Raw genomic sequence first — 13,831 nt, 5'->3', positions numbered from 1 at the left:
CGTGTTTGTTTTGTCGATTAAAGCTTCGTTCGGATTAAAACGTGCGCTTGTGCGTTCACTTGCCGCACCCTTCAATTATGCGAGACGCACAACAACAATTACACCTTGTCGTCCCTCGGCTCTTGCGGTTTTTGCACATTGTGCAATGGCCTTCAGTGTCTCTAGTAACTATATACAGGTATTTGGATAATTGAACAAAGGTGTGGCTCTTGTGTGTACGTAATTTATTCATAGGACATCAAAAGTCGCGAAGTAATGAATATAAAAGTAGGTGCAAAGTTGACTACCTAATATCACTGTCCCCTCCCACTTTTCATTTTTTAATTAAATGGAACATACCAACATATATTCATGGTAATTTTTCCGTTGTCGTCAAGACATTTTCCATTTCACAATTGATCCAACTTCATCAGCCCAAATAGTAGACATTCTTCTTGGATATAATTCAAATAACTCATATATTCATCTCCCATCCAATGTCCCAACTTCATCTGTAATCGATTCATCATACTCTTTATCCATATATTTCTTCTAGTTATAATACTACGCACACTTTTCAGAATGCACTGAATTCTAAACCGCGTCCAAATTAGACAATAACCTATTAGTGAAGTAAAAATATATGTGTACATGAGAGATAATGAGAGCCTATAATACAAATTTTGTAAGTTATAGTATGAAAAAGTTGAAGTTATGGGCATTTAAACAATTAAAATCTGACAAAACGAGTGGGTCGCGAAAAGTCAAACAAACAAGCCTACGGGCTCTAAGCAAAGAGCGAGCTGTCACCGACCCCAAAATTTTTTAATCTTAAACATTCATTGCGATTATATTTCACTCTCGACTTAGCCGACACAATTTAAATCTCCATCGGGGGCCAAACCTCGCAAAATGGCAAAGTTTCAGAGCGATCGGAAGAGTTTGAGGAAGGGAACACTTAACGTTGTACAAGTGAAACTAATAAAAACCTTGTAAAAAGGGATCTACCTCGTTCCAGCAATATCTCAAGGCTCGTTTTCTCAACTTTTTTGGTGTTTTTCGTCGACGAGTTTGTATATACATATATACAAAACACATGTAAAACAAAGGGCACCGGACAAAAAGTAGCGTCCTTCCTGGTTTCGTTCAACTCATGGTCTCGTCTTCCTTATTGCTAGTCATTATGATAATTGTCCTCAGCATTATACGTATACATTATTTAAGTAAGCCGGTGTATGTATGTACATAAATCGATCAATCATTAATCACCGAGCTAAGCATTGGTAGCATTGCAGCAGTCTGACATTACATACGAGCTATGTATTTATTTGTTTTTCTCGCGGAATTGGATACTGGAATTCCGCACTGTGCGATTCCACAGACCGCAGTTTCTATTTAAAACGGGATTAAACGATAAGAAAACGACTTGGCCGGAGTGGTTGTTGTAATTACACACGTAGTTAACAGCGACGGGAGTTATGCGAACCGATCCCGAGGTGCAAGTAATCGATTCAATAATCCCTGCTAGGTGCTTCACCGTTATGTGGCTCTCCCCGCACTTCCAGCATCCTCCGGTTGTCTCACTTTTATTTTGCTACTTTTCTTTATAACCCCGGTTGCTCTAGGGCCGGGTCTTCGGTGGCCGGTAATTCAATCTCAATCACTTGCTTCCCTGCGTTGTTATTTTCCGTTGTAGTCGTTAATTATATTTGCGAACCGGTCTAGTCGTGGCGCCTCTTTCCTCGATTCCTGTCCACTTTCACCTATTACTGGGTATAAAGCTTATGCAAAGAGTAACTGTGGAATGTTTGAATAACGTCTTGCGTCTCTTATTTCATACGGTGTCAAATTCTCGGAGGAGATTGATGCACTTTTTATGCGCGTATTAAAAATCGATTAAGATCATCTCGTTCGTAATTGTTTTATAATGTATACACACGGTTTTAACGTTTTCCGGCTGGCAATTTATCTCGCAATTAACCAACGTTTACAGTGGACGACGACTCGAGAAAGGTCCTTCTGCTTGTTATGGGAAAATTGTACGAAAACAATTCTTTGACTACAATTATTCTACATTATAATTAATATCATAAGTGGATCAATTATAAAACTTAGTTTTATGAAAAAAATAGAAAATAATGAACTATTAAAAATATTTTTCTCAGTATACTTCATTTTTTTTACTTCAATTTGACCAGAATACAATTCTAAATATGATTAGGTCCAGCACAGCTTGTGGAATAACTAATTAATTGCCTCTTCCCTCTAAATTACTCTACTACTAATAGTAGCTCAAACTATCTTTCTCTCTATACCTTTCGTTTTTTTAGGATTGGAAAAATCACCTCAGACATCGCTGTTTAAGAAATGAAATTCTTCAAGAGATTTTCAATAATCGATTACCGTTAAATATCAAAAGATTCACTAAATTAAATTTATTAAATATAATTAAAATTAGATTCATCTTAAATAATATTATATTACGGAATATGTACATACATAGATCTAAACAACATACTGAATTTTTACTTTTTCAAAAACCACTTTTAAGAAAATTTGAAGATGTGTATGCACAGTAGTCACAGTAGCGGTCGCTGATCACCGTCAACGATTGTAGAACTAAATCTTTAGATAGAATAATAATAACTAAATGTTTAATAGAATATGAAATACCATTAATGAAGAGGTTAAATAAAAGAAGCTCAAGGTTTGAGCCTTGCGGTACTCTGGAACTATGTAGTTGCATAACGGTCATAGGAAAATTGATCATAGCTAACGTATTCAGTCCAAAGACATTGGAAATTTTTTACATATGCTATACATACATATGTTATGGTATATGCTTTTGGTCAGTCAGTATAGCAGATGGTAGAACTAGACCTTAAGATTATAATAATAAAAATCCTCTTCACATGATGAATTTTATTTGTACATTTATACGGTTGATGTTCTATCAAATGTTATCTAACAATGAATTGTAAAACTATCACATAGTAGAAATTTATCCCACCAATTTCCAGGCAACTTTAGTCCTTCGATGCACAAGTTGCGCACTATATTATCCATAGGAAATCACTTAGAACGTGGCGGTCGACCGCCACGTCCGTTTTACGCCACCTGCTCTACGGATTTCACTTCACAAACGGTCATAAACGTAAAATTAAATTCAATAAATCATCACGCCTACCCCGAGGCTCGCGAGCCACGGCTAGACTGGTTCTGAACTCCCCATGCCCCATAGAGTCGACCGTAGATGCTCTTGCAAATTGCATCTTTACCTTCGCGTATAGAGTCGAATACGGAAAATTAGAGGCCGTTTGCTCAAATTACCCCTATGATATATGCACGCGTCTTCTTGAGCATTTCATCTGCTAATATATTGTAACGATGCTGCCCTAAAGCGAAGGGTTACGACCGGGGTGAATTTAATCTCAGCCATTCTCATTTCGGATTGGCTGTGGAGCGTCGACGCAAATTTGTATCGCTAAATAATTAAGCTTAAAAGCCACTTCGTAACTAATAAGCGTGATCTCTAAAAAGTAAAGAGAACATTTTGACCGTAATTGTTACTGCGAGTGTATCATACGTGAAGCAGATTTCCGTTTACGATTTTAATCATGATTTTTTTTTCTTTGCAGTGCTGGGAGAATTGCGAGCTGCTCCAATCCAATTTTCAAGTGTGGGGCTCAATGTGTCAAGAGAAAGAAATATGCGTAAGTACACATTAATATTTATATTATTCTTTCGTTATAAATCCGCCTAGAGGTATTTAGGTCTAATTCTCGCTGATTTATATCCAGTTTCAAATCTTTCCCACCGACAAATCCCGTCTTATGCGTCTTGTGTACATTAGCGAAGTTGTTCCATTTCTTACCTTAAATAAATATAAGATCGTTCTAGTCTTGATGGTATATTTTTAATTATTCAATCGCCACCTGTTTGATCTTTGAGGTCCGATAGTGTCTAGCTGAAGCGCTTTGTCTTTGAACCCTCTCCCAAAGTAAACATAAGACGAATAGACACTTATAAATAACAGTCTATCTTCGAATTATCTGAACGTTTTCGTTTTGGGTCATGAACGACCTTTGTCAAGGGTCAAATTTACTATCGTTAGGGTAGTATAATCTTGATGCTCTCAGTTCATTATCGTTAGGCGGTGCGCAGTATACTTAATGATTAGACAAACAAAGAACCCCATAAGGGTCATCCTTACACCGTGATATTTTATGTTTATTGTTTCGAAAGATCTTCGAAAGATGCATTTAATCCTTCAACGTATATTTATTTGCATTTTGAATGAAAATTTTCGTTTAACTGACTAGTGACTCGTTCGCGCTTTTCTTTTCCGCTTATATTATAATAACCGCTTTTTCTTTTCGCTTTTCTCTCGCATATCTGCGCGTAAGAAAAAGCGTTTTTTATTATTATTTTTCGTTTCAAAAAAAACTTTTTTCACGCGCTTTTAAATTACCAAAGGCACCACTTACTGAAAATTCGTTGTGACCTTTTTCACTGCTATTTTTCACGCATCTCTTCCTCTGATATTGCCTCTTATTTATCGCCCTAAAATATCTTTCGCCTTTGACTCGCAATATTCGAACTTTAATTAAATAACTTTAAACAATACGGCGAGCTTTCAGTGTTAAAATTAACATATGAACATGTCAAGTGGTGCGCGGTGAAAGGGTTAATGCTGTATTACCTGTTTGAGTCCAAATGAGATTCAACAAGAATACAACCACTTCTCAAGCTCACGCAGGACAATCGTAATTGTTTCGTTGCACAATGGTACTGCTTCGTACCTTAAATGAATATTTCAATTAAGGCTAATTGAAATGTTGCAAGAGATAACTAATGTTATTCCGTGCATTGAGTGCGCATCGCCGCCTGTTTCTTTTTCCCTATTCTTTATAAGGACTATTGTATTATACTACCTACATACATATATGCAAAAGTGGTCAAACCCTTTCAAATGAATGTTAAGATTCTACATATATCGAAGTATTCATATTTTAATAAAGCCTTTTTAGCATATGCGTGTTTGGATCACGATTAAGTAATTAATGACGAATATTCGGTACATTAAATCACAGCCCCACCTATCCGGCAAAGCCTCACGACCCTCTAAGGAGGTCTTACAAAAGGCTTTGAGCCCTGAATAATTAATTGTATTTGTAGGCAAGAGTGACGGCATCTTTGATTCAACGCACAGTAATTTACATGTTTATCCGACACCCTTCAACGTTCCCAACAACAAAAAATGGCCCAGCTTTTACATCGATCGATATTGAATACATCCGGATTTGCATGATAAAACGAGACGGCTTTAACCCTTCAGGTGTCAGCGGTCGCCAACCCACTCGTTAACCTACATACATATGTTGTCTTTTGATTAAAAATTAACACGCTTCAAGCCGAAACCTCGAGATCAGCAAGTACCTGTGGATGGCCTCGTTGATTCTTCGGCATGCAAAATATATCACGTGTACATATATTCAATGTGTACATGTGTGTCGCCACTTTTCGCTTGAATATATTATATTATGCTATGGCGTAAGTGACGTATTCCACTTAACGGGCGAAAGCGAGCTTTCGGTTAATTTTATTACACGATGTAAGTTATCCTTTGATGTTGATAAACCGATATCCGAACAATAATTGAACGCCTTCGGTGGAACTAGCGTTCGAAGCAAATTAAATTAGAAAATCAATCAAAGATTAATTACCGAGCCTTTCGCAAATTGTTTTACGCAACAATGTATTGATTCGGGCGTGTGCGTATATTGAAAATTTGCTTACGGAACTTTGTTGTTACACGCGTGTATTAATTATAATATAATAATCTTATTTATATACGGTTTAATTGGACCGCGGAGTTGATCTCGGAGGTTGTGCGAAGATGGGGGCTGGGTGGGTGAACGTGGGATGAAAATGACTTCCGTTCAAAGCGAATTTCGAAAATTTTCCCCACCATCAGTCTTGGCAAACACTTTCTTCGCCTTTGCGCGAATTAACAAAACATTTTAAAACTTCGAAAATTGTGTTTGCCGGAACAACTTCCCGGCAAATATTTACAGCCGGCATGTCGAGGCAGAGAAGGGTGGGTGGTCGGAAGGGGAAAGGTTCGGCAGTGAAGGGACTGAAAGTAGAGAGAGTTTGAAATTGCAAACTTTAGCAAAATAACTCTTCCGCGCGTTTCAAAGCCGATATAAATGCACGATAATAAAACGCCACCGAAAATAATTCACAATGTTATTCGTTACCTAAGTTTCGTTTAAATTTAAATAGGACTTTACCTTCAACTCGTTTACAAGTATTGCGACGCTTTCCGACTTGAACAGGTTGATTGAGTATTGTACCAATTACAAGTATCATCCTACATTCATACACAGGTTCAAATATAGATAAAACTCTCGGATTCTATTCAATTATTTGACGAAATTTATAGTTGACTTTATCTAAAAAAAAACTATATAAATAATTTTGCCAATCGTGGACATTTGATTAGAATTATCTACCAATACTTGACTAGAAATATATGTATTTATGTATGAACCTCTTCTTCTTATTCCCTTTATATTCTTCCTTGTTTGCTCTATGCTGAGCATGGTCATTGATGTCGTCTGGAATTTGATGAACGATCCTTCTCCATTCCTCCCGGTTCTGTGCCAAATCATTGAAGGGACGATCCCGTCAGTTCTTTGATTTGGTATGACCATCTTATGGGAGATCGTCCTCTCACTCGCCTTCCATCTAGCGTTCCGGTGACTACCAGACCACATTATTCTTGACAATATGGACAAAGTAGGAAATAACCCTTTTCCTACATATTATGGAAAGTCTCTCTGAAACTACTAATTCTTTGAGTAATAAAATGTTTGTGCGTCTCGCGGTCCATGTGATGCACAGCATCCGTCTCCAATACTCCCTCCGTATATTTCGAATGCATCTAGCATGTCCCTTTATTTCTTTTTCAGGGTCCATGTCTCGACTCCATACAATGCAATGGGGAGCATTAGAGATCGCACCAATGTTTGTTCCTCTATAGCACCAACTATAAACAAGTTACTCCAATATCTTACTATTTCTATAGATACAATACACGTCTAAATAATTGAATAATTCACCTCAAAGAGTGGCGACCACCATTTTTTTTTTTTGAAAAAGCACATAAAACTTTCTTTAAAAGTCCTTAATTATCCCAAGGTATAACTTCTTTCTCTCCTCGCCTTTAGCTTTGACCAACAGGAAACTTCAAGTCGTGCATGTCTTTTCCCGTTAACTTCAGTATAAAATATATTTAAACTATATGTACTTACTTTTATGTACAACACTTATTAAATACACTTATTATCCCTTTAACTTTAGTATAAAATATATCTAAGCTATATGTACTTACTTTTATGTACAACACTTATTAAATCATAAATATATTTCTGGAAATATACCTATGTACATGTAGCTGCAAGCCACTAAATAATATAATTGGTAACAAATCAAATCAAAAATGCAAATCAGACTGTAAAACCTACATGAATATATGATATATATGTAAATAATGAGTTTGGAAATTGAAAACGAGTGTAAAGTAATAGTCTGTGTAATAAGCTAAATTGCTCATACTAATATTAGACCATTTCGCAAATGAAACAAAACATTTCATTGACGCGGGCGGACAGTGAGGGGCGTGCTCTTCGTTTCGCTTCGGGGGAGCAATTACAGAAAACAAACACCGAATGGTGAACGTCGTTGTGAAACCATCACTTTATGGTCAGTCCGGTCTGAAGACCCGGCTCCTAAACACTATTCCCTCACCCCCCTAGGAAGTGTTAAAGTGATGGGAATAAATTAAAATGGTCGGCGGCAATGTTCTGCCACAGCAGCGGTAATGGCATCAACGCTCCATTAGGAATCCCATTGAACCTGAATGAATTGGCCAGCCCGGCGCCATTTTCATTGTACGCCAGCCTCTCTTACTAAATTATTATTCCCCATTAGGGGTATGTGCAGACGTTGCCCAACATCGGCCTTTCCTAGCCAAGCAAAAAAGACAGAAAGTATACTGCGGATTTCACTCGAGACGCACCTATATTCTGGTCACCACTCAGACTTTTTAAAGTCTTACACCAGACTTGCAAGGATTGCTAATCTGTATCACTCGTAATGCCAAAAGGTTCAAAGGTCGATGTGCCAACTTTAAAGAGACTCACATGGTTGATGTGATAGCTTAGTCTCGCAAGTTCTCACAAAATCTCGTATCTATTTACTTGGAGCCGGACCACAAAATTGTACTTGCAATCAACTTGGTCTCATTACAGTCACACATGTTCATAGTTTTTTTCACTATGTAACTCTATAAATTTTGACATATCGTAATGTTTTCCCAAGCAATAAACTAGGCCTAACGTCAAAAACCGATCTCGCTGGTCAGGTTATTAACAGGATAACCAGTGAGTTGCGCGGTGTGGCATGCTCCATACGCGCAACAAAGTCACCGACCAAGATTTTCGCAAGTCACCCAGTTTGGCCCGGCTCTAGAAAGATAAAGTTAGGACAACGAATTTAATTGAATATTTTAGTCTTTAATATGCTTGCCTAACGAGGAAAGACAGAAAGCGGAATACGTGGGTGAGAAGTAGGACAAGGGTAGTGTACATTGTGGATATAGTGAAGAGATTTAAATTACAATGGATGGGCCACGTTGACTGGACGAAATTGGACAAAAGTCATGGACCAAAGGTAAACAAAATAGTGCTAGAATGGTGCCCGAGAGAATGCAAAATGGTAAAAATGGGAGTTGCGCAAAACAGAGACGAGTGGTAGCGTGTTGGAGAGGCCTTCATCCAGCAGTGGATGGTGAATGGCTGTGATAATGATGATGAATCAAGCTAAAATCGTATCAACGATAGAGTACATAGTAAAAACTAAATTTTTTACGTCTGGTATTACTTTTAGCAACATAACTACATATTTTCAATAGATTTGCGAATGTATTACATATGTATATAATCTTTGTTCGCTGTATAGAGAGCGTTGACGGTTTTAATCAATATGTTATATTTTACGACCGTATTTATAGGTAGATGACATTGATGGATTCCGGTAATACATTAGTCCCATGTTTGCATGTATGTACATATCTGTAACTACGTCAGATTCGTCAATGACATTGACACCGGCTTTATCTGTTTCTGCCTTAAATCTCACCCGGATATTTTTCTACTGTTATTTTAACCAGTTTCAAGGCGTTGAATCGGAGTCTTTCTCCGTCTGGTCTATCTCTGTGGCTATGTTGCGAAATTTAAATACTTTGCGTAATTGTTTCCACCGGTCGGTTTGCCGTGTCGATTTATCTCCCGGCGTATCTATCCATTGCGCGTTTTAACGCACTTACACACACAGCATCCCCCCGTTTTGCTCCGACGCAGAATGCCATTAGACTGTCAGCGCGCTGAGGGAATGTGAGAAATTCACCGTCTGCCTTAATTAGGAACCGAACAAGTAAAAACCCACCCCGTAATTGATGCCGAGGCGAAATTCCTCGCAGACATTAGAAATAGGATTTTACACATTTCAGATGGGTAATAAGCGCCGTTGTAATTGCTGCGACATGTACAAATTGCGCTGCGAGTTCGTTATCTTTCGTGTACCGCAGCGCCAAGTTCGAGCTCGAGTTTTAATCTGCGTGGGCGTGGGCTACACTCGTTCGTATCGGTTTTCGGAACGTGTGGACAACTCTGAATACTATCGCTAAATCTTGCTTAATGTTTCGCGGCTTCGAATATGATGGCGTTTCTCATTAACCGGCTCCTTTTTCAACTCATATACATACGTATACAATCTACGTTTTATTGACTTTGCATTGTAAGTACATATCTATGGAAAGGGGCTGCCAACCGTCTTTAATTCCAAAAAAAAATCATTTTCTTAGACTTATGTTTTGTTATAAATCTAAAAAAAAGATAATTAATATTATTAAACGTGTGGTACATACATATGTATAGGTATAATAGTTAGGAAGTCATTTTTCCACCGAATGTATGCGATTCGATGTATTGAATTTAAAATAAGGTTCAATTCATAGTGAAATTCTAAAATGCTATTTGAATTTTTTCAATTATCCTTTCTTCTTTTCCTCCTGTTCCTCTGACTCAAAGACTCAAGAATTAGGTCAAAGTCTTAACCGATTAAACAGATCGCTCCAGTTGAACCTGACTTGTGCCACAGCTGGAATCTGATTTTACCTTACTCACATTGAAATCGTCTTTGTCATCATACAAAGCTGTCATCACCAAATTATTACTCAATTTTTAATAAATCATAATGCTATACATTTGTATATTTTTGATTTTGAAAAGCTTTTTATTCCACATATACATATGTACATACATACATATTATGTTCGTAATATATTTTAACTACATATATTTTAATAGCTATTGATCCATGTACGTGTGTATGTATCATACAATATTTAAATGTACAAATGAATGTTTTTATGTACATACATATGTATGTATATACTGTCTGAAGGTGAACTCAAAACCTTAGCAGGTTTCAAAAACGCTCGGAGCCCTGAATCAAAGAACTCCCATTTAAAATTGCTCGAGTGATGCCGGGCAAGTATGTATGTATGTTTATCCTCTATGCAAAGCTTCAGTTTTTATATTAGGTCTACCAATTTTGATATACTATCTCATGTTACGCCAACTTAGACCCTAAAAGAGTTTTGAAAGGGCTCCAATCCACAGTTTTCAATATACATATGTATGTAGAACCTTCAATTCGATATGTGTTCATCTCATCGAAGGGGCTTTATGTCATTCATCCACCTCCACAAGTTACATATAAAATGTTTGTAGTAGGGAAGCAATGTGCTATATTTTAAGAATAAAAATTCTTGGGATATTTTCAGCAGCTGGTAGCCCTAATTATTAGTTTGCTAATTTATTAATCTCGAAAGCATTGGAATATTGTGCAGTGTCTCATTTTCTATGAACTATCTCCATCGTACACACAACCAGAAATTAACCGGTTCCGGTTTAATTCAACGCCTCCGGAATGTAATCGCTTTAATTAACAACCTTCACGAGCAGTAGCTTCTCTTTCGGAACGAAAGCACCTACGTGTTTCGCCCATTTGCTCGCAAAAGTTTCGTCGAATTACTAATTCAATCGAGTGCGTCGCGAAATACTTGAGGGTCGGTGGCCATTTAAGCCCTCGCAGGCGTTTCTCGCCTTCATCTTTCTTTAAAACAATAATAATCAACCGCCCTTCTTCTGCTTCTCCTGTTCTCGCGCCTAATTAGACACCAGGAGGCGTTGGCAAAACGCCCTTCAAATTAATTGGGGGGACGGGGAATTTACAACCCCCAGAAGGCTTCCCCGCGAACGAATACCGGATCCAGTTTCAAATATATCAAGCGGTTTTTGAATTCACCCCTTCGTCTACTCACATTACCGCGGTCGTATGCCCGTTTCTCCATAATAAATTTTAAATAATTTGTTAATTAGTTGACTGGAGAGGGGTATGACAAAAATATATTGTCTTCAACCGATTCGTGATATAAGATCTCTTCATATTAAAATGAGCCTCTTCCTGAATTAAAATTCTTCGTCTGAAGTATTTCGCAGTGTGTAATGAAACCGAGAGCCGTTTCCATTAAAACCCAACTGTAGACTCGGAGTATGCAGATAGATAGTACATACATATGTACATACATAGGTATAATAAAAAGACGAGCTAGCGAGAGGCCTACATTGTTGAAATACTTTATTTCTTGTGTCGGTTTACACGTTCAACCCGCAATACGTTAAAACGTCAAAACTTCAACGCCATTATTCGTAATATTAATTTTAGTTTGATGTTGTTGAAACTAGCGAGTTGTAGCAAACGTTCTACACTTTGCAATGCTACCCGCATTATGTTATTAACGCTTTTCAAATTTACCTTTACAGTTGTTGATGTTTCCATTGAAAAACTCTCGAATCTAAACTCGAGTTGTTCACTTAACCTTTATAAGCCTTCGGCGCTTTGAAACGGCAGATTATATAATAGTTTCTAATCTTTGCGCAATTTTGTTGTCCGTCATTTGCAAACTAAGCGAAGTGTCAATTTCCAAGTACCTCTCTGATAACTTACAAAATCTATATTCCTGGTTATATGAACAGTTACAGGGATTCGTTCTATTGTTTGAGAATTTGATTCCCGGGAAGATGCCTTAATATATTTAAAAAATTCGATTATATGTACATACATACGGGTTGCGTACAGGTCGAATAAGAAGAAAATTCAATATATACCATTAACTACCCATGGACATAAATTTATTTATCTAATATCAATACATATGTTTGATTTTTCGCTATACAAATCCACAGTTTACAACATAGGACCACAAAAATTGATCTCATTGTACTGTACATACTTAACCCTAGACGGGTTGTGGAAGAGGTCAGTCATTTGAAGGATTTTTTTCAATATTTATCCGCTTGTTTAACGCCAGGCAACTCCAGTATACATAGCTATGATCACCCACGTATTCCGTTTCCCATCTTTAGTCATTATGCCAAGCATACAATGTTCCATACTTCAACAATTGTATATTTCTCTATAAATTAATTCACTCACCATTTATATTGAGAGGTATAGATTAACCCGCATAATAGAAAGCCCGCCACGCTGAAAATTTCGCCAACATTTCCAACTAGAATTATTTAGAAATTCAATAGAAAGCAGTTATAAAAATGTAGCTAATCCAAACAAACCCTAGATCACTACCCTAGATAACTACCGCCGAGGATTTCGAGTTTTGTAAAGGTGTGTTTAGACTCTCTAATATATCTTGCAACAATATAAAATAAACAAAAGAAGTCTATTAATGTATTGAATGTATTTTTCCAAAACTAGTTCCATCTTCTTCATTGTTGAATGACAAGCCACAATCTAAAATAAGATTTCCATCGGAAAATTCTGCTATGGTTATAAATTCAGAAGTTCCAGTGTAAACCAGTCTTAATAAACGTTGACAAATGAATGACACCGATTACACGACCCATGTTCAATGCTACCTGGAAAGGCTTAGCGGGTAGTATTCTTGTTTACTTTGTACATGCTCAAAATACAACGCCTCTCGGCGTTTTTCAGGCCCATCGACTTGTTGGAAAAACACCGATCGGCGTTGATTAGCATTCAAAAGGTTAAGTTAGCTAAAGGTTGTCGAAATGTACCACGCAGTATCATTTGGTAAAAGATATGTGAAGAAACATATGAATGCGTTCAATCTGATTCTTCATTACTATGCATTACCTTATTTAATGTAGCAATTTATTGTATAGCTATCGGTCAATAGATTTTGTCAAATCCAAAGGAGTATTCATTCGTTCTAGAAAATTGTTTATCGATTTTAATAGTACGGAGTGATGATACAAAATTCGCTACGGACAGATCATTACTGGAAACCTTTCGGTGCGTAAACACGTAGGGGTGGAGAGCAGTGATCGGGGCGGGCAACTTAACACCATCTGACACCAGCGAATTTATCTTCCTTCAGGGGCCGGCTTAATGGTGTTTCTTTTTGCCCCATGGGGGCTCGGGCAGGGGCGAAGGCGTCCCCCGTAACCTCGTCCTTCATCCCCCCGAGCCCACCCTCGCTGCGGCTCCTCCGCACTCTCAGTTATCATTTCGGTCGGAGGAAATGCAGGTTTTATTGCGGTCGAAGGAGCACGGAAGAGGATTTGGACCCCCCGTCGGACGTGATTTGAATCGGCAGTCTGCCCAGCCTCCTGCCGATGCAACCGAATACATCTACAACGCGGCCGTTTTGTGCGTTGCCACCCCGTCCGTTTTGCAT

At 37.7% G+C, this 13,831-nt stretch overlaps 1 protein-coding gene across 1 annotated transcript in view; it reads left to right on the top strand.

Annotated features, from left to right (window-relative positions):
- The window catches only part of LOC143912377 (uncharacterized), a 334,563-nt gene that overhangs the window by 297,247 nt on the left and 23,485 nt on the right, over window positions 1–13,831 (top strand). Inside the window, exon 3 of the mRNA XM_077431657.1 lies at window positions 3,618–3,692. Coding sequence (XP_077287783.1) covers window positions 3,618–3,692 — 75 coding nt within the window. The remainder of the gene's footprint in view (window positions 1–3,617; window positions 3,693–13,831) is intronic.

This window comes from Arctopsyche grandis, chromosome 5 (genome assembly GCF_051622035.1).
Source record: "Arctopsyche grandis isolate Sample6627 chromosome 5, ASM5162203v2, whole genome shotgun sequence".
In the NCBI taxonomy this organism is placed as follows: domain Eukaryota; kingdom Metazoa; phylum Arthropoda; class Insecta; order Trichoptera; family Hydropsychidae; genus Arctopsyche; species Arctopsyche grandis.
Note: the sequence above shows the minus strand (reverse complement) of the source record. Positions and strands in the feature narration are given on the sequence as shown.